Source organism: Peromyscus californicus, unplaced genomic scaffold (genome assembly GCF_007827085.1).
Source record: "Peromyscus californicus insignis strain IS unplaced genomic scaffold, ASM782708v3 Scaffold_13__1_contigs__length_99412109, whole genome shotgun sequence".
Classification (NCBI taxonomy): domain Eukaryota; kingdom Metazoa; phylum Chordata; class Mammalia; order Rodentia; family Cricetidae; genus Peromyscus; species Peromyscus californicus.
Genome location: NW_026294424.1, coordinates 74859779 through 74876064, shown reverse-complemented (window position 1 = coordinate 74876064; position 16286 = coordinate 74859779). Strand labels below are relative to the sequence as shown.

General features: G+C 37.6%; 1 protein-coding gene across 36 annotated transcripts in view; it reads right to left on the bottom strand.

The window, feature by feature from the left end:
- The window catches only part of Adgrl3 (adhesion G protein-coupled receptor L3), a 754357-nt gene that overhangs the window by 236583 nt on the left and 501488 nt on the right, over positions 1–16286 (bottom strand). For all 36 annotated transcript variants that reach the window (XM_052735282.1, XM_052735248.1, XM_052735252.1 and 33 more), the window contains one exon: positions 8155–8235. In XM_052735282.1, the coding sequence (XP_052591242.1) occupies positions 8155–8235 (81 nt within the window). The remainder of the gene's footprint in view (positions 1–8154; positions 8236–16286) is intronic.

Below are 16286 nucleotides of genomic sequence, written 5' to 3'. Positions count from 1 at the left end.
GAATTTCTTTTTTTTCACTTCACATTTTATAAACTTTATTGAATAATGGGCACTACTAACTTTCACTGTCCTTTATTCAGTATTTAAAATGTTTTCCAGACAGGTTGAAGGTGAACTTATAAAAACAAAAACAAAACAAAAAGCCCCTGGACCCTCAGTACAGCAAACTAATAAGAACTTCTGAGGGTATAGAATGTTTCCTCAAATTATAAACAAGTTGAATCCATAGAGGACGGATTTGAGAATGATTACACACACACACGCACACACACACACACACACACACACACACACACACACACACACAGAGAGAGAGAGAGAGAGAGAGAGAGAGAGAGAGAGAGAGAGAGAGAGAGAGAGAGTCCAGTAACATAATCGGCTCCATTGGAATCACAAAAAATAATGAAATAATAATCAGTCTAAAGCAGAGAACACATGATGAGTGCTCACACCAGGTCCACTCAGGAAGTTGGTATTCCAGGAAATCATAAATAATGTCATGAAATAATGTCATATTTGGGAAATGCCCACTAGAGAAATATGTGGATCTGTTTTAGTTTGAACATTCAGCTTAAATTTGACTTACATAGAGTAGGAGATATTCCTATAGTATACAATGTGTTTTCTAACATTCCTGTGGTCCTGGCTTCTGCACCTTACACTTTTTCCAAGGACATAGATAGTAAATTTTAGCTGTTACCATTTCTACACCAAATCAGTGCCTCATTGAAAAACCTGTGAGTTTGGAAAATATTTTCCCTCATGAACAGAACAATAGAACACCTTTACTAATACCTTTCTGAGAGAGGATAAAAGTGAAATGAGACAAAGAGATAAAAGGCCTAGCACTGACTGCAGCAATCTCAGAAGGGTTAGGCCAGGAACAGTCTTCAGAGGCTAGGCACAGAGCTGTGGGGCAGGATGCTGGAAGAGGCAAATTTCAGAAAACGACCTGTCAATGGCTGTGTAGAGACTGCTCAACCCTGCTGATATTCCTTGTGCATGAGCAGTAGCTCTACTGAGGCACAACCACATCCAAAGCAAGGATCATTGCTGTTGAAGCTGGAGGAGAACAGCCAGAGCACCACAGGGCATGCTTTCATTTAAGGGCCAGTCAGTACCAAAAATCTCATTCCATCAGCCAACACCCATGGAGCATTTGGCCACACTCCACCTTCCTTCTTACTGGGCGCATGCTGAGTCCAACACAAGTAGTTAAAAGTCCTAATTGGAAAAACTACCAGATCACTTCGCTCTCTTTAGGGATTTTTCTCAGCATAAGAATTATAAGCCTCAAGAGACCAGACAGAATGTACTAAGGTTTTTGTTTGTTTGTTTGTTTCCCTCAAGTGATAAAGATTAGGTTTCATAAAACACCTTGTTTGGAAGGCATGTTATAAGCCTACAAGCTCCCACTCTGACAATCTTGAATAAAAATCTATTTTATCATTATGTTCAGAATTTCATCTCAATTCAATGAAACACAAATTTAATCACATATATGTAATATGATGACATTGCACTAAAGACCATAACTATCATGGTGATGTCAAATCTGAAGTCATAGGATATTTTTGTTACTACATGAGACCATGTGTGCTATTATTTCCTACACTTAGTCAAAGGTCCATATTAGTACAACAGGGTAAGTTTACCATTAACAGTAAGCTATCGTGTCCACCGGTATCCCACACATGTTTTATAGTGTACTTTTTATAGTTTTTGTAGATTTATTTACTTTGTAGTTATGATTGGTTTTCTCATGTATGTTTGTGCACTACATGCATGCCTGATACCAAAGGAGGTCAGAAGAGGGTGTCAAATTCCCAGGAATTGGAGCTAGAGATAATTGTGAGCCTCCCCAAGGAAGGTGGGTCATCAAACCTAGGTCCTCTGGAAGAACAAGTGCTCTTAACCCCTAAGCTATCTCTCTAGCCTCACATAGTATTCTTTAAATGATATCACCACCACCCCCCCAAAAAAAATACTATGTGGAATTTAGAAGTGTATGAAGGAGTGTTGACATGGCTAGAGCACTCAAACATGATCACAGAACTCATATTGCAAGTTTTATTTTATTCTCTTGAGAAAAAAAAAAAGCTGGGAAATCTAAGAAATTTATGTGTCATCATATAATGCATACACATTGAGAAGCTAGGACAGCACCATCATAGACTATTAGAGAATAGACCTAGAAACTCTTGAGGAAGAATGACAGATGTCACCTTCCAATTTTATTTTAATCAATCTAAAATGATTTTACATTTCACTGGCTGATACTGTGTGTTAACGACTCTAATTTGTGTTGCTAAATCGCTGGCTCAAGCCTATTTTTAATGTAGATGCATCAGGCAGCACCATCTGCTTATTTTGAACTTTAAAAAATATTTTCAGTGTGTGGATTTGCTTGATCTAATTCAGTTCACACATGGAACTTAATGCTTGGCATTACTCTACTTCATTGATTACGTGCCCACTGAACCATGATTATAGTCCTGAGTTTATTACAGAAAAAAAGTTTAAAAATAAACATTTTATTCAAATGTAAGTAAACCTTTTATCTTTTACTCAGAATACAAGTTTTAACTAAAACTGTAAAAATACAAAAATTAGTGTATATTAGACCTCTTATTGAGAACTACCTAAAGGAAATATCTACAAAAATAAATGACACATTTTTCCCCATAGCTATATCATGAGTCACTCACCATTCTGGAAAGCAGAATGGACTGAGTAGCTATCAATGTTTTTTATAAATAAAAATATTCAAAATATCATTATTACCAATATTGTAAATGGAAGACTTAGAAATTCATGTTTTTTTTTTCTTGAAACTTGATGTGAATTAATGTAAATACAATTACTGTTGATGTTGGCGAGGACTGGAGCAATAAACTGGTCAGGGAGTTTAGGGATAGGTACCTCAATTCTTGTCAGACTAGAAATGTCTCTAGTTCTGTCCTGGCCAAAGACTAAAAATGTCAGAAGGGGTTGGGGCTGCTTCCAGCTCTGGTTTCTCATCAGTTTTTTTTTTTTTTTTTTTTTTTTTTTTTAACATAATAACCTCAGAGAGACCCCACTGCCTGGTAGTTAAAAGTGGAAACTCAACACCTACATGCCTGGTGGTAGCTCAACCAGACTGACTCCCAGCCTCCCATGCCTCACCCTAGTTTCTACCTACATCCAACAAAAGCCACAAGACTAGCAATGGGATGGTACCCCACACTTGGGAGAGAGTTCCACTCAGGAACTCTGACCTTCTTTTCCCTGAAACTTCTACCTCTAGATCTATAGTAAACTTCTTCCTATGACTCACTCGCCTGTGGTCCACGAATTATTCTTTGACTTCAAGACAAGAACATGGAGCAACTGACTCAGTGGAAGGTTGTGTGTAACCAAGAGCTTTTGGCATGCTAACTAAAGTCCTCATGAGGCCAGGAAACCTCCGTCCCACTCAAAGACTCTACTTTGACCCCTCTCACTATTTTCAGTGTGAAGAATCCCTGCTAAGGTCATCACCCAACTGGATAGAACAACAATGAAAGATCAAGGAAGCTTGAACACATAGGATCAAGTGAAGAACGTACCCTAACTAGTATACTTGAATCTCAAATAGCATATGCTTCTGCTCTGGATTCTGACTCCTGCATCTTCCCATTCTCACACAGTCTCCTTGCCTGGATGATGCTATCTGTCATACAGACATATTCTGAGGGAGGATATTTTGCAAATGAGGAGTGGGGAGGGAAAATAAAGAATGTGGGAGGCATCGTGGAGACCAAGAGGTCATTCTATCCCTTGGAACTGGAGCTACAGACAGCGTTCAGCTGCCGTGTGTGCTGGGAATAGAACCCGGGTCCTATAGAACAGAAGCAGTGCTTCGAACCACTCTCAACTACCTCTCCAGCCCCAAGAACTGCAAGTCACAATCTTCCTAGAACTACAATTTACAAATCTGCCACAATATGACCAACGTAGTATTTCTTTCACTTTCACTTGTATAAAGTTGGGGAATGTGTCTCAAAGGCACACACTTATTTTCTGTGCAGAAATACATAATGAATTCCATTGAATTGACTACAAAGTGTAACAAATGTTTTAATAATGAAAAGTTTAAAAACAACAGTGCTTCTAGACAAAGCTATTTTTTTTAAGAAGTCCTGATTAATGAGACATATGTCAAGAAAAATTACTGTAATGGTGAATGCTGATTCAGGAGCTTATTTTTATTAAGTAGTTTATAGTGAAGGCTGGGACTATTTTTTCTATTTATAGTGGCATCTCTGGTTAATTACCTTGTAATGTATTGTGACATTAATGCACTAGTAAACTACTGGAATTTACACCCCTATTCAGTAATAAAACTCTGTAAATTGAAGAATGCACATAAAGTCATTGCAGGCATAAATTATGTGACCAAATGCCATGTATGGTCACATTGGACTTAAAGAACAGAAACTCTCAAATTTACTCATTAGTGGGTAAGTGCCACTGAATTTATATTCAACGGCCACTTTACAGCCACAGAGAGTACAACATTTTACTCAAGAGTGTGTTGTAAGTTGTTACACTATTTTCCTTTGGGTTCCTAAGAACATGCTGGATATAATTCAACTGCACATAATCAAAAAGAAACATCTGAAAAACAGGCAGAGGAATACCATAAAATACATTCTCATAAAGAATGACAATGCCCAGGATAGATCGTCTGAGCATGAGGAGCCATAAAGACAGTCATTCTATGAGGGCAGGTCCCCTCCATATTGCATTTCTACTGATGCCATCTTTATTTGGGTCCTGTTTAGGCAACCATGTTGAAGAGAACTCATGGGTGTTGCTACTTTGACTTTAAAGCTTTTTTTTTTTTAAGTTACATAAAAATAAAATTTCTATATAGTCTGAGGTAAGTTTTAAGCATTGGTGACTGTGGGTGGTCATCATTCACTCTTTCCCAGCTGAAAATCACCCATCAACATGAAAGAGAAGCCATTTGAAATTGAAATCCAGATTTTAACAATGGCTACCTACTTTCCAGGTGAATTGCTCAAGGTCCGGTATGAGGCAGGTGCATCACATGTATTGTTTCATTCTAATGATCCTGCCAGACTAGCCTAGTATTGTTTTTGTAATACAGACAGCAGATCAGCCTGGTTCTAGAGCCTGCTCTCTTCCCATACACTACTGCCATGAACTCAAATAACAGTAACAGCTACATCTTATGCAGGGTCCATCAAACGCCAGACTCTGTGCTCCATGTCCCCCACCCTCACAAACAACTTCAATTCCACCTTCAGGATTGTGAAGTGGTTGAAGATAGTCAATTCAAAAGCAACTAAACTCTCCAAATTGGATATTTTCAGAGTCATTCTAGATTTATTTCATTTTTACATGGCTTTACGGATTTCTTAGCCTCCTCTTTCTCATGTATCCAGGCTTCTCTGAATGGTGGCTTTTCCATGACAAGAGGTAACTGACTTCTGGCCTCTCAAGTCTGAGGTTGGCTAGGTGACGTGCTGTGACAAGCGAGACATGAGCAATCCTGACTTAAGCAGAGGCTCACCCTGAAGCTAGGCTTCCTATTAGAGGAAACACTTCTGCCGTGACAGGAAAGGCGGTAGACCAGACTGAAGAACAACAGGAGAGGCATTAGGCCAATACCTATGTGACAAGACATTTGTTAAAAATGTGGGAACCATGCTCTTACAAAATCAGCCAGACTGCTGACTACTCAGCATCTAGCTACATCAGCACCAAGTCCATTCAACCAACTCTCAGAGCAGTAGTATGGTTGCTGTCTAGATTTATTAAGTTTTGGAGTAGATTTTTTATCCGTTCCAGCCATGCTATTTTTTTTTTTGGGGGGGGGTTGGTTTTGGTTTTTCAAGACAAGGTTTCTCTGTATATCCCTGGCCATCCTAGAACTCATTTCCTAGAACATGGTGGGCTTAACCTCACAGAGATCCGCCTGCCTCTGCCTCCTGAGTGCTGGGATTAAAGGCATGCGCCACCATGCCCAGCCAGCCATGACTTGTAAATAATCTTTCTCAAATTATACTGGGGCCACATCTAAATAATGGAATTATGATAAAGTACTCAACTTGTTAAATAGTCCTTCACCCTTGGTAAGAACAATATTCTAGTAATTAGCATGCATAAATCAATCTATTGATTCACATTCATGCCTATTATTCATGAGGGATTCTGTTGTTATCAGAAGGTATCTGAATCACTTTGTGTTGCTATATCAAAATATTTAAGACTGGGTAATTTAAAAAGAAGAAAAAATCTATTTTCCCACAGTTTCGGGAGCTCAAAAATTCAAAAGGCTATCAGACTCAGGAGAAGTGTGTTCTCCATCTAAGATGATCATCCTCACGCTGGAAGGTAGGAGCACAATGGAGTACCTGGCTAGTCTCTTCCCCTTTTATTCTAGCATCAATATTGGTGAGGGTAGAGGCCATCCCTGTTGGACTGAGGGCTTAATTTCAACATAAAATCTGGAATGAATACAGCTTCTCAAGCTACCTAAATAGTCAATCGCCACAGCAAGCTCAGAGGTACTTCTGCCCCATCCCCATAATAGTCAGCCAGATACCACACCTCTGATATGTTTTAGATCCTCTCCTCACTGCTGGCATAATTCCAGTTAAGTGCCCCATCATCTTTCAGCTCAACTATGGGAGACACCTTTCTTAGCCAACTGCTTACCCAAATAGCTCATCATCTACCCTGACGCCAGAGAGGCTATCTTCTTCTCCAGAATTGACACTATGATACATCCTCCATTTGGTAGGAAATACCCCAAAGAAGCCTTTTCCCAGGACAAAGTACAAACTCTATGGTATGGAATATGGAATCCTTTATAAGCTGTCATATTTTATCACTTTAACCTTCCCTTCTAGCACTCTCTCTTAAAAAACAACCAAAACACCTCAGACATTCTGTGTTGGTTCATTGTGCTTTTCTCCATGGGATTCCCTTATAGACCCTGGATCTTGGTCTCTTGTAAACCAGAAAAGTCATTTTAGAAGTGTTTACTCTATTGCTTTTCACTGTAGGTCATTTCGACAGAAATCAGTGGAGTGCTTTCAGCTATGTATGCAATGTACACCCAGCCCCGTGGCTGGGAAACATTAATTCCAACACTATGTCCTCCAGGAAAACACAGAGAAGGGCAGAAAACATGCACACTGGCCAAGAGCATAAAATGTCTCAGGGGAAATAACCAAGGGAATCATGGGGGAGCTTGAGCATAGAATGCCTCTCTGGACGTCAAGGAACACTGCCAGACAGGTACAGCCTTCCGATCCAGGAGAATCCTACATGATGCAAAAGAGATAGGGCTTCTGCTAGAAGGAACTGCTCAAGCAGGAGGCATGCTCAAAAAACTCACACCTACTGACTTTCGCCAAGCCTTTGATGGCTCTGCTAGAAAATACACCGTATACTTCAAACCAAAGTATTAACCGTGGCATAGCTGTGAGTTGTAAAATTGGACAGTATGACAGTGGAACATGAGGTTTGAACACTAGGAAACATTGTGAAGAGTGGGGCCTGGAATTCCTTTAAAAACAGAAAAATGAATTCTATCTTTACATAGTAAGCTAACTAATATTACCTTTCAGTTTCTATTGTGCATGAGTAATAAAAATATTTTCAAATGAGTTTTGTTGACATCCATGGAAATAGTTTTAATTTATATGATTTTATAAATCAATAATAATATTGAAATTACAAAGACATAAATTTTTTTTATAAAAAATACTAATTTCCAAGGAAAATTTCTTTCACTATGACTTTGGTCATGACACTGAAAACAAATACACAATTATAAAAACATCTGATGATAGAAAACTAAATCTGAGCCATAATCTGGTGGCTTGACACTCTAAATAGTGATTCAAATAAACCTCTATTTAAATGCCTCAGGATACCTATTTTTTGAATGAATGGATTCATTTATTTCTTGAAACAGTATTTCATACTTCTGTTTATAAGTAAGATTTTCTGACTCGTTATTCATACATTACTTTTCTCATTCATTTTTAAATAGGTACTGTACTACAAGTGTATATTACAACAACATCCATTTTCATTAATTACCCTTACTCAGCACTGAACACTGCTTCTTTTCCTTAAATCAAGAAAACTCACCTCGAACCGGGGGTCTTTCTAGGTCAGAGTCAAGGTGAATCGGTGGAGAGATGTAGGAAACCTGTCCATGATGCACTGGCCCTGTGAACACAAAAGGAAATATTAAGACATCATAGGAACCATGATATGGCTCAGAGAGTAAAGGTACCTGCTACAGATCCCCCGGCCAATATCATGGAAGGAGAGAAAAGAATCCTACAAGCTGTCCTTACTGTCTAACTTTAATATTAACGGCCTGACTGTTCACACACACACACACACACACACACACACACACACACACACACACAAATAAATAATAAATACATTGTAGCTGTCTTTTACTTTAAAATTTTTATGGTGTTCTATCATTTTTATTCCACACAGAAAAAGTATCTAATGTAGATTATAAAATGATATGCTTAAACATGAACCAAACATCACCCAATTAAATTGATTCTTCTCTCTAACCAAGATGGATTTTTTCTACTTTCTTTTCCTCTCTTTCTCTCTTGGTTTCTTTTTCTTTCTTTTCTAGACAAGCTCTTGTGAGGCCCAGGCTGACTTTAAACTTGCAACATAGTCAAGAATGACTTGCTTCTATCTCCCAAGGGCTGGGACTGGAAGTGTTTGTGTGTGAGTGTGTGTGTGTGTGTGTGTGTGTGTGTGTGTGTGTGTGTGTGTGTGTGTGTTTGATATTTAGTTTTCCCTTCAGTTACATTATAGATGATTATGAAGTGGTAAACTTAGTTTTAAGAAAACCTCAAAACGTCAGAAACTTAAATATATCTATCTGAATACTTTGAAGTTATTAAGAATAAACTGACTTTCAGTGCTGTCCTCTGGATCCAGTATTGTAGACAGTGCCAGCGGCATTTATTTTCCTGTCCATCAATGTTAAACAATTTTCAGACTGGCACTCAATGTAATATCTGGATGGCACTTAGGATGCTGAAACCCTGACAAACATATTTTTCCTTAAGGCATTTCTCCCATAGTTTGAAGAGAAAACTATTCTATCCTGCTTGTTGTAACTTGATGGAAAAGAAAGAACTAGCTAAAATTTAAACAGCATGAAGATGGGTTCATTCCCTATTCTTGGAAAACATTCTACTCCCTCACACACTTCTTTGTAATAAGTGTTGTTTTATAAATAAAAAAAAAATCAATGTTAATTTGAAAACTAAAATGATCTTTTTTTTAAAGTTCATTTATTTCCCTAGTCTTGGCAACGTAATGCAATTATGTCCCCCATCAAGAAACACAAAAAAGAAGAAAGACTGATGTGAACCAAAAAAAAAAAATTCTAATGCTCAAAGCAGCTATCACTTGTACTGATGATCCAATAAGCAATTAGGATTCTGAAGCAAGAAAGAATAATTACTGAGTCATTACATTTTCTGAAGCTACTTCATACAAAGAAGATTTGGGCAGAAGTGGAGAAGCCACCACTTTCTTCCTACATGGGAATATGTAGTTATACTTTTACACATTTACTATAGCAATTTACAGAGTTGTTAATCTCTCTTCCTAAACAAGGAAAGTTAATGATACATAGATTATGATAACAGTTAGAGTAACCTTCCCGTTTCAAGTAATATTCGACTAGTAATAAACGCCGCTGATTCCTCTTACGAGGCACATTTCAAATAATTAATATGGCTCCCTGTTGATAGGAGCTGCTGTTGCTCACAGCGTTTTCCTCACTAACAGTAGAGATGGCAGAGCTGATATAATGTACACAGTTCCTCAGAATGGTAACTAAGAATATTGCAAATCCACTGGCCGTGTTTCAGTGGAGTACTTAAAGCACTATTACAAAAGGAATAAGTTACCAGTCTGTGCTTAATATGCTTTATTAAAAAGTTCAGATTAGCTTAACTAGAAAACTACCTGTTCAGATTCACTTACACAGTTGACTGTAACAACATTTTTGTTTGTAAAGTCCAGTATCATTTAGGTGTGAATCTGTTTAAAAGGCTAATTCTTGTAAATAAAAATAATATATCATTTACTTGGTATTTATACCCTCAGTAATCTCACCGTATGAGGTAATATCGATTTCATGTCTGTTACTGGACCATGGTTTTTACCATTTTGACAATAGCTACCAGGCAGCTACAGGTATATTACCATCACCATGAAGACTAGGTGCAACATAATTGTGTACATATTTTAAACCAAAGAAAGAAACATGAAGAAATAGGCAGCTTTGTCAAGCACCTGCACGGCTAGAAGTGTTTTGATCAAAAAATGATGTATTTTCCCTCAAAGAAAATCTCAGTATATACTAAACCATGGGAAAACATGAACCAACTTTAGAGAGATACAATGAATCTTTGTAACTGTCCTTCTTATATTCAGTCCGGAAAAAAAATAGGTAACTCATAGTTTGATTCTCTTCTGGGCCCATAGGTATAGGGAGTACAGAGATTACACTACATACCCATGGGCACTGAGGCAAGGACTATTGGAAGCTGCCTTGCCATTATATTCTCTCTCTCTCCTGGGAGAAAGCTAAGCTCTGACTTGGATAACAGACACTAGAAATTATATAGCTTGCTGCTGACTGGTTTGTTAGCATCAATCATATAATTTGAAATAATTTTTACTGCACTTTAGATTAGTGGAAGTCATATATCTATCTCCACAAAGCTACATAAAAATATAATGCCTTCCTTACTGTGTGGCTAACCAGATTATTCACCAGAGCATGGAGAGAACAATTTGCAGTTTGAAATGTCACAACTGAGTCTACAAAGCTCTCTCTTTTTCATTAAGAATTATTTCAAGGGGACTGGAGAGATGGTTCAATGTCTAAAATGATTGACTGCTTTTCCAGAGTAGCAGGCTTCAATTCTCAGCACCCATAGTGGTTAACAGTGGTTGGTAACTCTAGTTCCAGGGGATCTGAGATTCTCATAGGGCCTCCAATTACTGCACATATATAGCACACAGACACACATGAAGTCAAAACAACCATACACATAAATTTTTTTAAAAGTATCTCCAAAGGCAGAATTAATTTGAAAAAGTGAAATTCAATAATTATTTTAAAATACAGTTCAAACTATTAATAAATGTCACAATAACTTCTCTTAGACGTTTAGGGCTGGGAATGCTTCTTGTTTGTAGACAGCTTACCTATGGTGTAAGGTCCTGAATTCAATTACCAAGAGAAAACAATTGTTTTTTAAACAGTTAAAAAGAAAAAAAAAGAAAAAAGAATCAGGAAAAAACTTGGCAAACACCTCTTGTTTTAAAGAGGTTTGAAGAGTTCTCTTAGATAAGGACCTTATCTGCCCTTTCATCATATCTGCTGAGGTCTGCTCTCCCATACTTTCTTCAGCCTGGTCTTGAAATCTTAACTTACACATTCAAATGTGCAACACCTCCAACTATTGCTGCTCTACTTTCCAAATTAAAAATATCTTTTCTGTCCATTATTTTCCTGAATTTTAGTTTATGTTTTCCCTGAATTTTGAAGAAAAAAAATTGTTGAAATTTTGATTTCAATTACATTAAATTAGAGAAGAAACATTAAAATTATTGGATTTTATATTTTTTAAAAAAGATTCCTAGGCATATTTTGTAGTACTCTACTTCCAATCAAAGTAAAAGTTTGACATTTTCTTGATAACTTCGTCCTGTTTTTATTTTTGGAAGGAACCTCAAGGACTTTATTTTCTTGGTCCATGGAGTGGTAAGAGGACACATTAACTAAGTATATTTGTTAATGTCTGCTTATGAATAGTTTTTGCTTCTTACTATCCTGTTTTTTAAAGCTGAGCAGATATACTGAAAACACTATAATGACTTTCTGTTGTATTTAGATATTAAGTTTCATCTATATATTCATATTTTTATTTTTTTATGCTCCAGAGCTTTAAAATGTTCAGGCTGACTTACAGGTTTTACAGTTTAGAAGGAGGGTTCCCTAGTGTTTCTAATGTCATTTTTCCTTCCCAATGACCGTCTCAGAATTCACTGAAGTGGACGGTGAATGCACACTTCCTTCTTTCTACAAGAAGTATGTGGCTACAGATGGAGCTCCTGACAGTCTGGTGAAGAATGGAAGGGTTGTGTACTCCAAGTCACTGGTGGGAATGACTAACAAGATTTTCCCATAAAGCATGGTGTCGTGACCCACAGCACAGTGAGTGTACCTCCTGGTGAGTAAGGGAAATTTTTATAGACCAATGAGAACTGGAGAGAGGAAGTGCTAGTCTGTTTGGGTTTTTATTATGGATACCAATCTGAATGTTCTCAACTTGGTTATTGGAGAGAGAGGGAGGGGGAGGGAGAGAGGGAGAGGGAGGGAGAGGGAGGGAGGGGGAGGGAGGGGGAGGGGAGGAGGGAGAGAGGGAAGGAGAGAGAGAGAGACTGACTATTGTGCCTGGGTAGTAGGGGACTGAAACAGCTATCAAACTGAAAGCAAGATGCAGCATCTTGTTATCCCATGAGTCCTGCAACATAAATACCATATTACTAAAGAAATGACAAATTGAGAAAAATAAGGAGAAGGGTGCAGAATATGCTAAAGTTTCCAAGAGAATGATTATTTTAAGCCAAAGACAACTGAGAATCAACACGTGTTGAATACTTCTCTGTCCATCTCCCTATCTATCTAAAAGCATAGTGTGCATTTCCATTGAAGGAGCCAATGGAGGAGAGGCCCTTTTCATGGAATGTGGATGTGTCTGTATCACAATGAGATTGTACATCAGATCTCACTAAAACAGTCAAAAGTTCAGCTAATTCTCCCATGCATTTCCCAGTCTGTTGCCCAAAGCAAATCATGTCTTGAAGCTCAAATTCTCTGCCTTTGTTAAAAGGACATAGAAGTCTCTGAATGTAACTGTTATCTTACAAATATTTAAATATTAATAAAAAATCTTGTGTTTTCTGATATTAATCTGTCTTTCATTAGTTGACTTCTCAAACTCAAAGAACTTAATTTAAAAAATAGAGGGAAAGTTTTCCTTCCTGGCAAAAAATTGTCAGGAACAAAATTAGAGATCAGTTTCCAAGTTCATTTTCATTCAAATATACTTGAGGTAAAAGGATACATTAGAATTATATATGTATGTGTGTGTGTGTGTGTGTGTGTGTGTGTGTGTGTGTGTGTGTCCCTACGAAATGTTGGGATTTAATACATGCACTATAAAGTTTACTAAAGGGATATAATTCAATGTTTTTAGTAGAATATATCAACAGAATTGCACAACTCACCCCTGTATAATTGTAGACCAATTTCCTCATCACAAAAAGAGAAACTCTAGATTCATTAACCTTCCCTCCTCATGTCTTCCCAGTTTATCTCTGCTCTAAGCAATCACTCAACCAATTACTTTCTCTATAGATTTGCTTATTTTGGACTTTTCTTATAAATGAAAGTACATGTCCCCTTTTGTTATCAGCTTTTGTAACTCAGCAAAAATATTCAAAACCCTTTTTTGTTGGAGGATAAATCATTGCTTCATTCCTTTTTCTCATCAAATTTTTTTTCATTTAACAGCCATCCCATATTTTGTTTTATGCAATCATCTATTGATGGGGACTTCAGATCATTTTCCCACTCTGACGATCATGAAAAATGCTGTTAGGACCTTCCAAGTGGATATTTTTTGTGCATTCTTCTTAGATAGTTACCTGGGAGGTGGATTATTGTATCTTACAGTAACTCCTACCATACTTACATATTTTTGAGGAGCAGCTAGATTGATTTCAAAAGACACTCTCACTTTGCTTTCCACAGCAAGAAGGCATTTGTAACACTATAGAGATATTTTTCAGTTTTGTTTCCTCTTAAGATGACAGACCAATAAATTCACAGTTGACCAGATTTTGAAATAATTCCATTTACAATGGCTGAGATCCAGAAAATAAGCAGTCTCTCCAAGTCAGTATCAAAAAATAAAATAGGGAATATGGGCCTAGAGTTGTGTAGTCCATCCTCACTGAGAGGATCCAAGGAGAAGATAGTCTTGCAAACAGGACGTTTGAAAAAGTTAAGAAAGAAGAGTAAGCCATGCTCCGAAATAAAAATCCAAGCTATTCTGTGGTGGGTATGCCAAAAATGCAAAAACTTTCAGTCTGGTCAACAGAGCCCAGAGCTGTAGCGAAACCCTCAAGCTACTGTGGATTCTGAAAAAGTCCTATTTTTTTTTTCTTTTTTCATCTTTCATTTAATTTCTATTTATTGAAGAACCCCAAGCAATTTCTACTAGAGTTCAAATATAGAAAGGATTTGACCAGCTTTCAGTAAGGCAAAGGTCTTTTCTCTCTCTCTACTTTCCAATACCTCACTTGTACATCTGAACAAGAAAAGACATTTACAGAACCGTAGAATTTGGAGAGAGAGGCATTTAATACCTTATAGCCAAAACCCACATTTTAGTATGAAGAGATTGACAGCTTGAGAAGTTGAAGAGTTTTTCAAATGGCAAGTCTGAGTGGCTGTCATCAAGGTGACGTTAGAGACAGCGAGAAAGGATACAGTGGCATTCCTATTCTGCTACCTGGGAAGCGGGTCCAGAAAGCCATTGTTTTCGGGTTATACAGGGCATGATATTTCAGAATTATTGAGAGCTATTTGTTTATGAAAATATGTATTTGTTATTTTCACTTAGACACACACACACACACACACACACACACACACACACACACACACACACATATATATATATATATATATATATATATAATCATACTTCTTCTGGTCACAGTTTTGCTATGTTAGCATGCAGATTCTGCTGCTCTCTAGCCAAATAAGTCAACAAACAAGGCTCCAGGACCTCAATCTCCTCATTTGTATGATGGGTTTGTAAAAGCACTGACCTCAGAGGTTATTATGAACAGTAAATGAATCTCTAACTATGGAATAATTGGTACACTGTTTGGTTCAAAGTTAAGTATTTAGCAATGTTTAGCTATTTTAATTACAGATTCATTCTTTCATTAATAATTCATCAGCCACAGGTACCTTTTAAAGTGTTTTGCATTTATCATGCAATAAAGTAAGAGCTAATTCATATCCTTAAGTAGATAAAGAAAAAGTAAGCAATAAACATAATTACATAAACTACATTATAGGTTCTAGAGGCTAAGGGTAACAAGAAAAGCTTAGAATAGAGTGCAGGGAGTTCAAGTGGGAGAGGCAGGCTTCAACTTTTCACAGCACACTAAGAAAAGACCTAATTTAGTTGTGCCAACAGCATCTGAAATACTGGAGTGACGACTCTGATGTTAAAATCAGAAAAGGTCCAGGCTGGGGTCATTCTTGGGGATTCCTGACAACTTCCCTAGCACCAGGTTTCTCTCTGTCCCCATGGAATCTCCCTCTATCATGGTATCTCTTTCATTGTTTTCCCACTCCTTCCTGTTCCAGCTCGACCATCTTGTTCCCTTCTGTTCTTATCCCCTATCTCCTACCCCCCATTGCCCGCCCCTCATCCCCAGTTTGCTAATGGAGATCTCATCTATTTCCCCTTCCCAGGGCAGTCAATGTGTCCCTCTTTGGGTCTTCCCTATTAGCTTCTCTAGAGTGAAGGGCTTGGACTTGCCTCTACCAAATGTGCCTCCCCATGGCAGGCCTTGCCTTCTTGTGGGTGGGTGGGGAGGGGGAGGCTGGGGGTTGGGAGTAGACAAGAGGGGGATCTTTGATTGGTGTGTAAAATGAATGAAAAAATTTTCTTAATAAAAAAATTTTTAAAAATCAGAAAAGGTAAGAAGGAGGTGAGCAGGATGGCTCAGCAGGTAAATGGCCTTGCCTGAGGACATACTATCTTTGTTGGTACCCAGATAAAGGTGGAAAGAAAATTTCATAAAGCTGCCCTCTGACCTCCACCTGTTTACAGACTCTAATATATATTTTTAAAAGATTCAAAGAAAATTAAAGACTCAAGTTTCATTTAATTCTATTCCATTTCATTAATCAGCTTGTATGTTGGAAATCAAACCCAGAGCCTTGAACACTAACTGTGTTAATCTCCTTTCTCTAGCCATAACAAATTACTGAGGTGAATGCTTTTTATAAAGAAGAAATGTTTATTTTTAGCACAGAGATATCAGCCCAGGCCATTTGGCCCCTTGTTTTTGAGCCTGTTGCAAGGCATCAGATTATGGTAGATAGGGAGGGGTGGACGGTG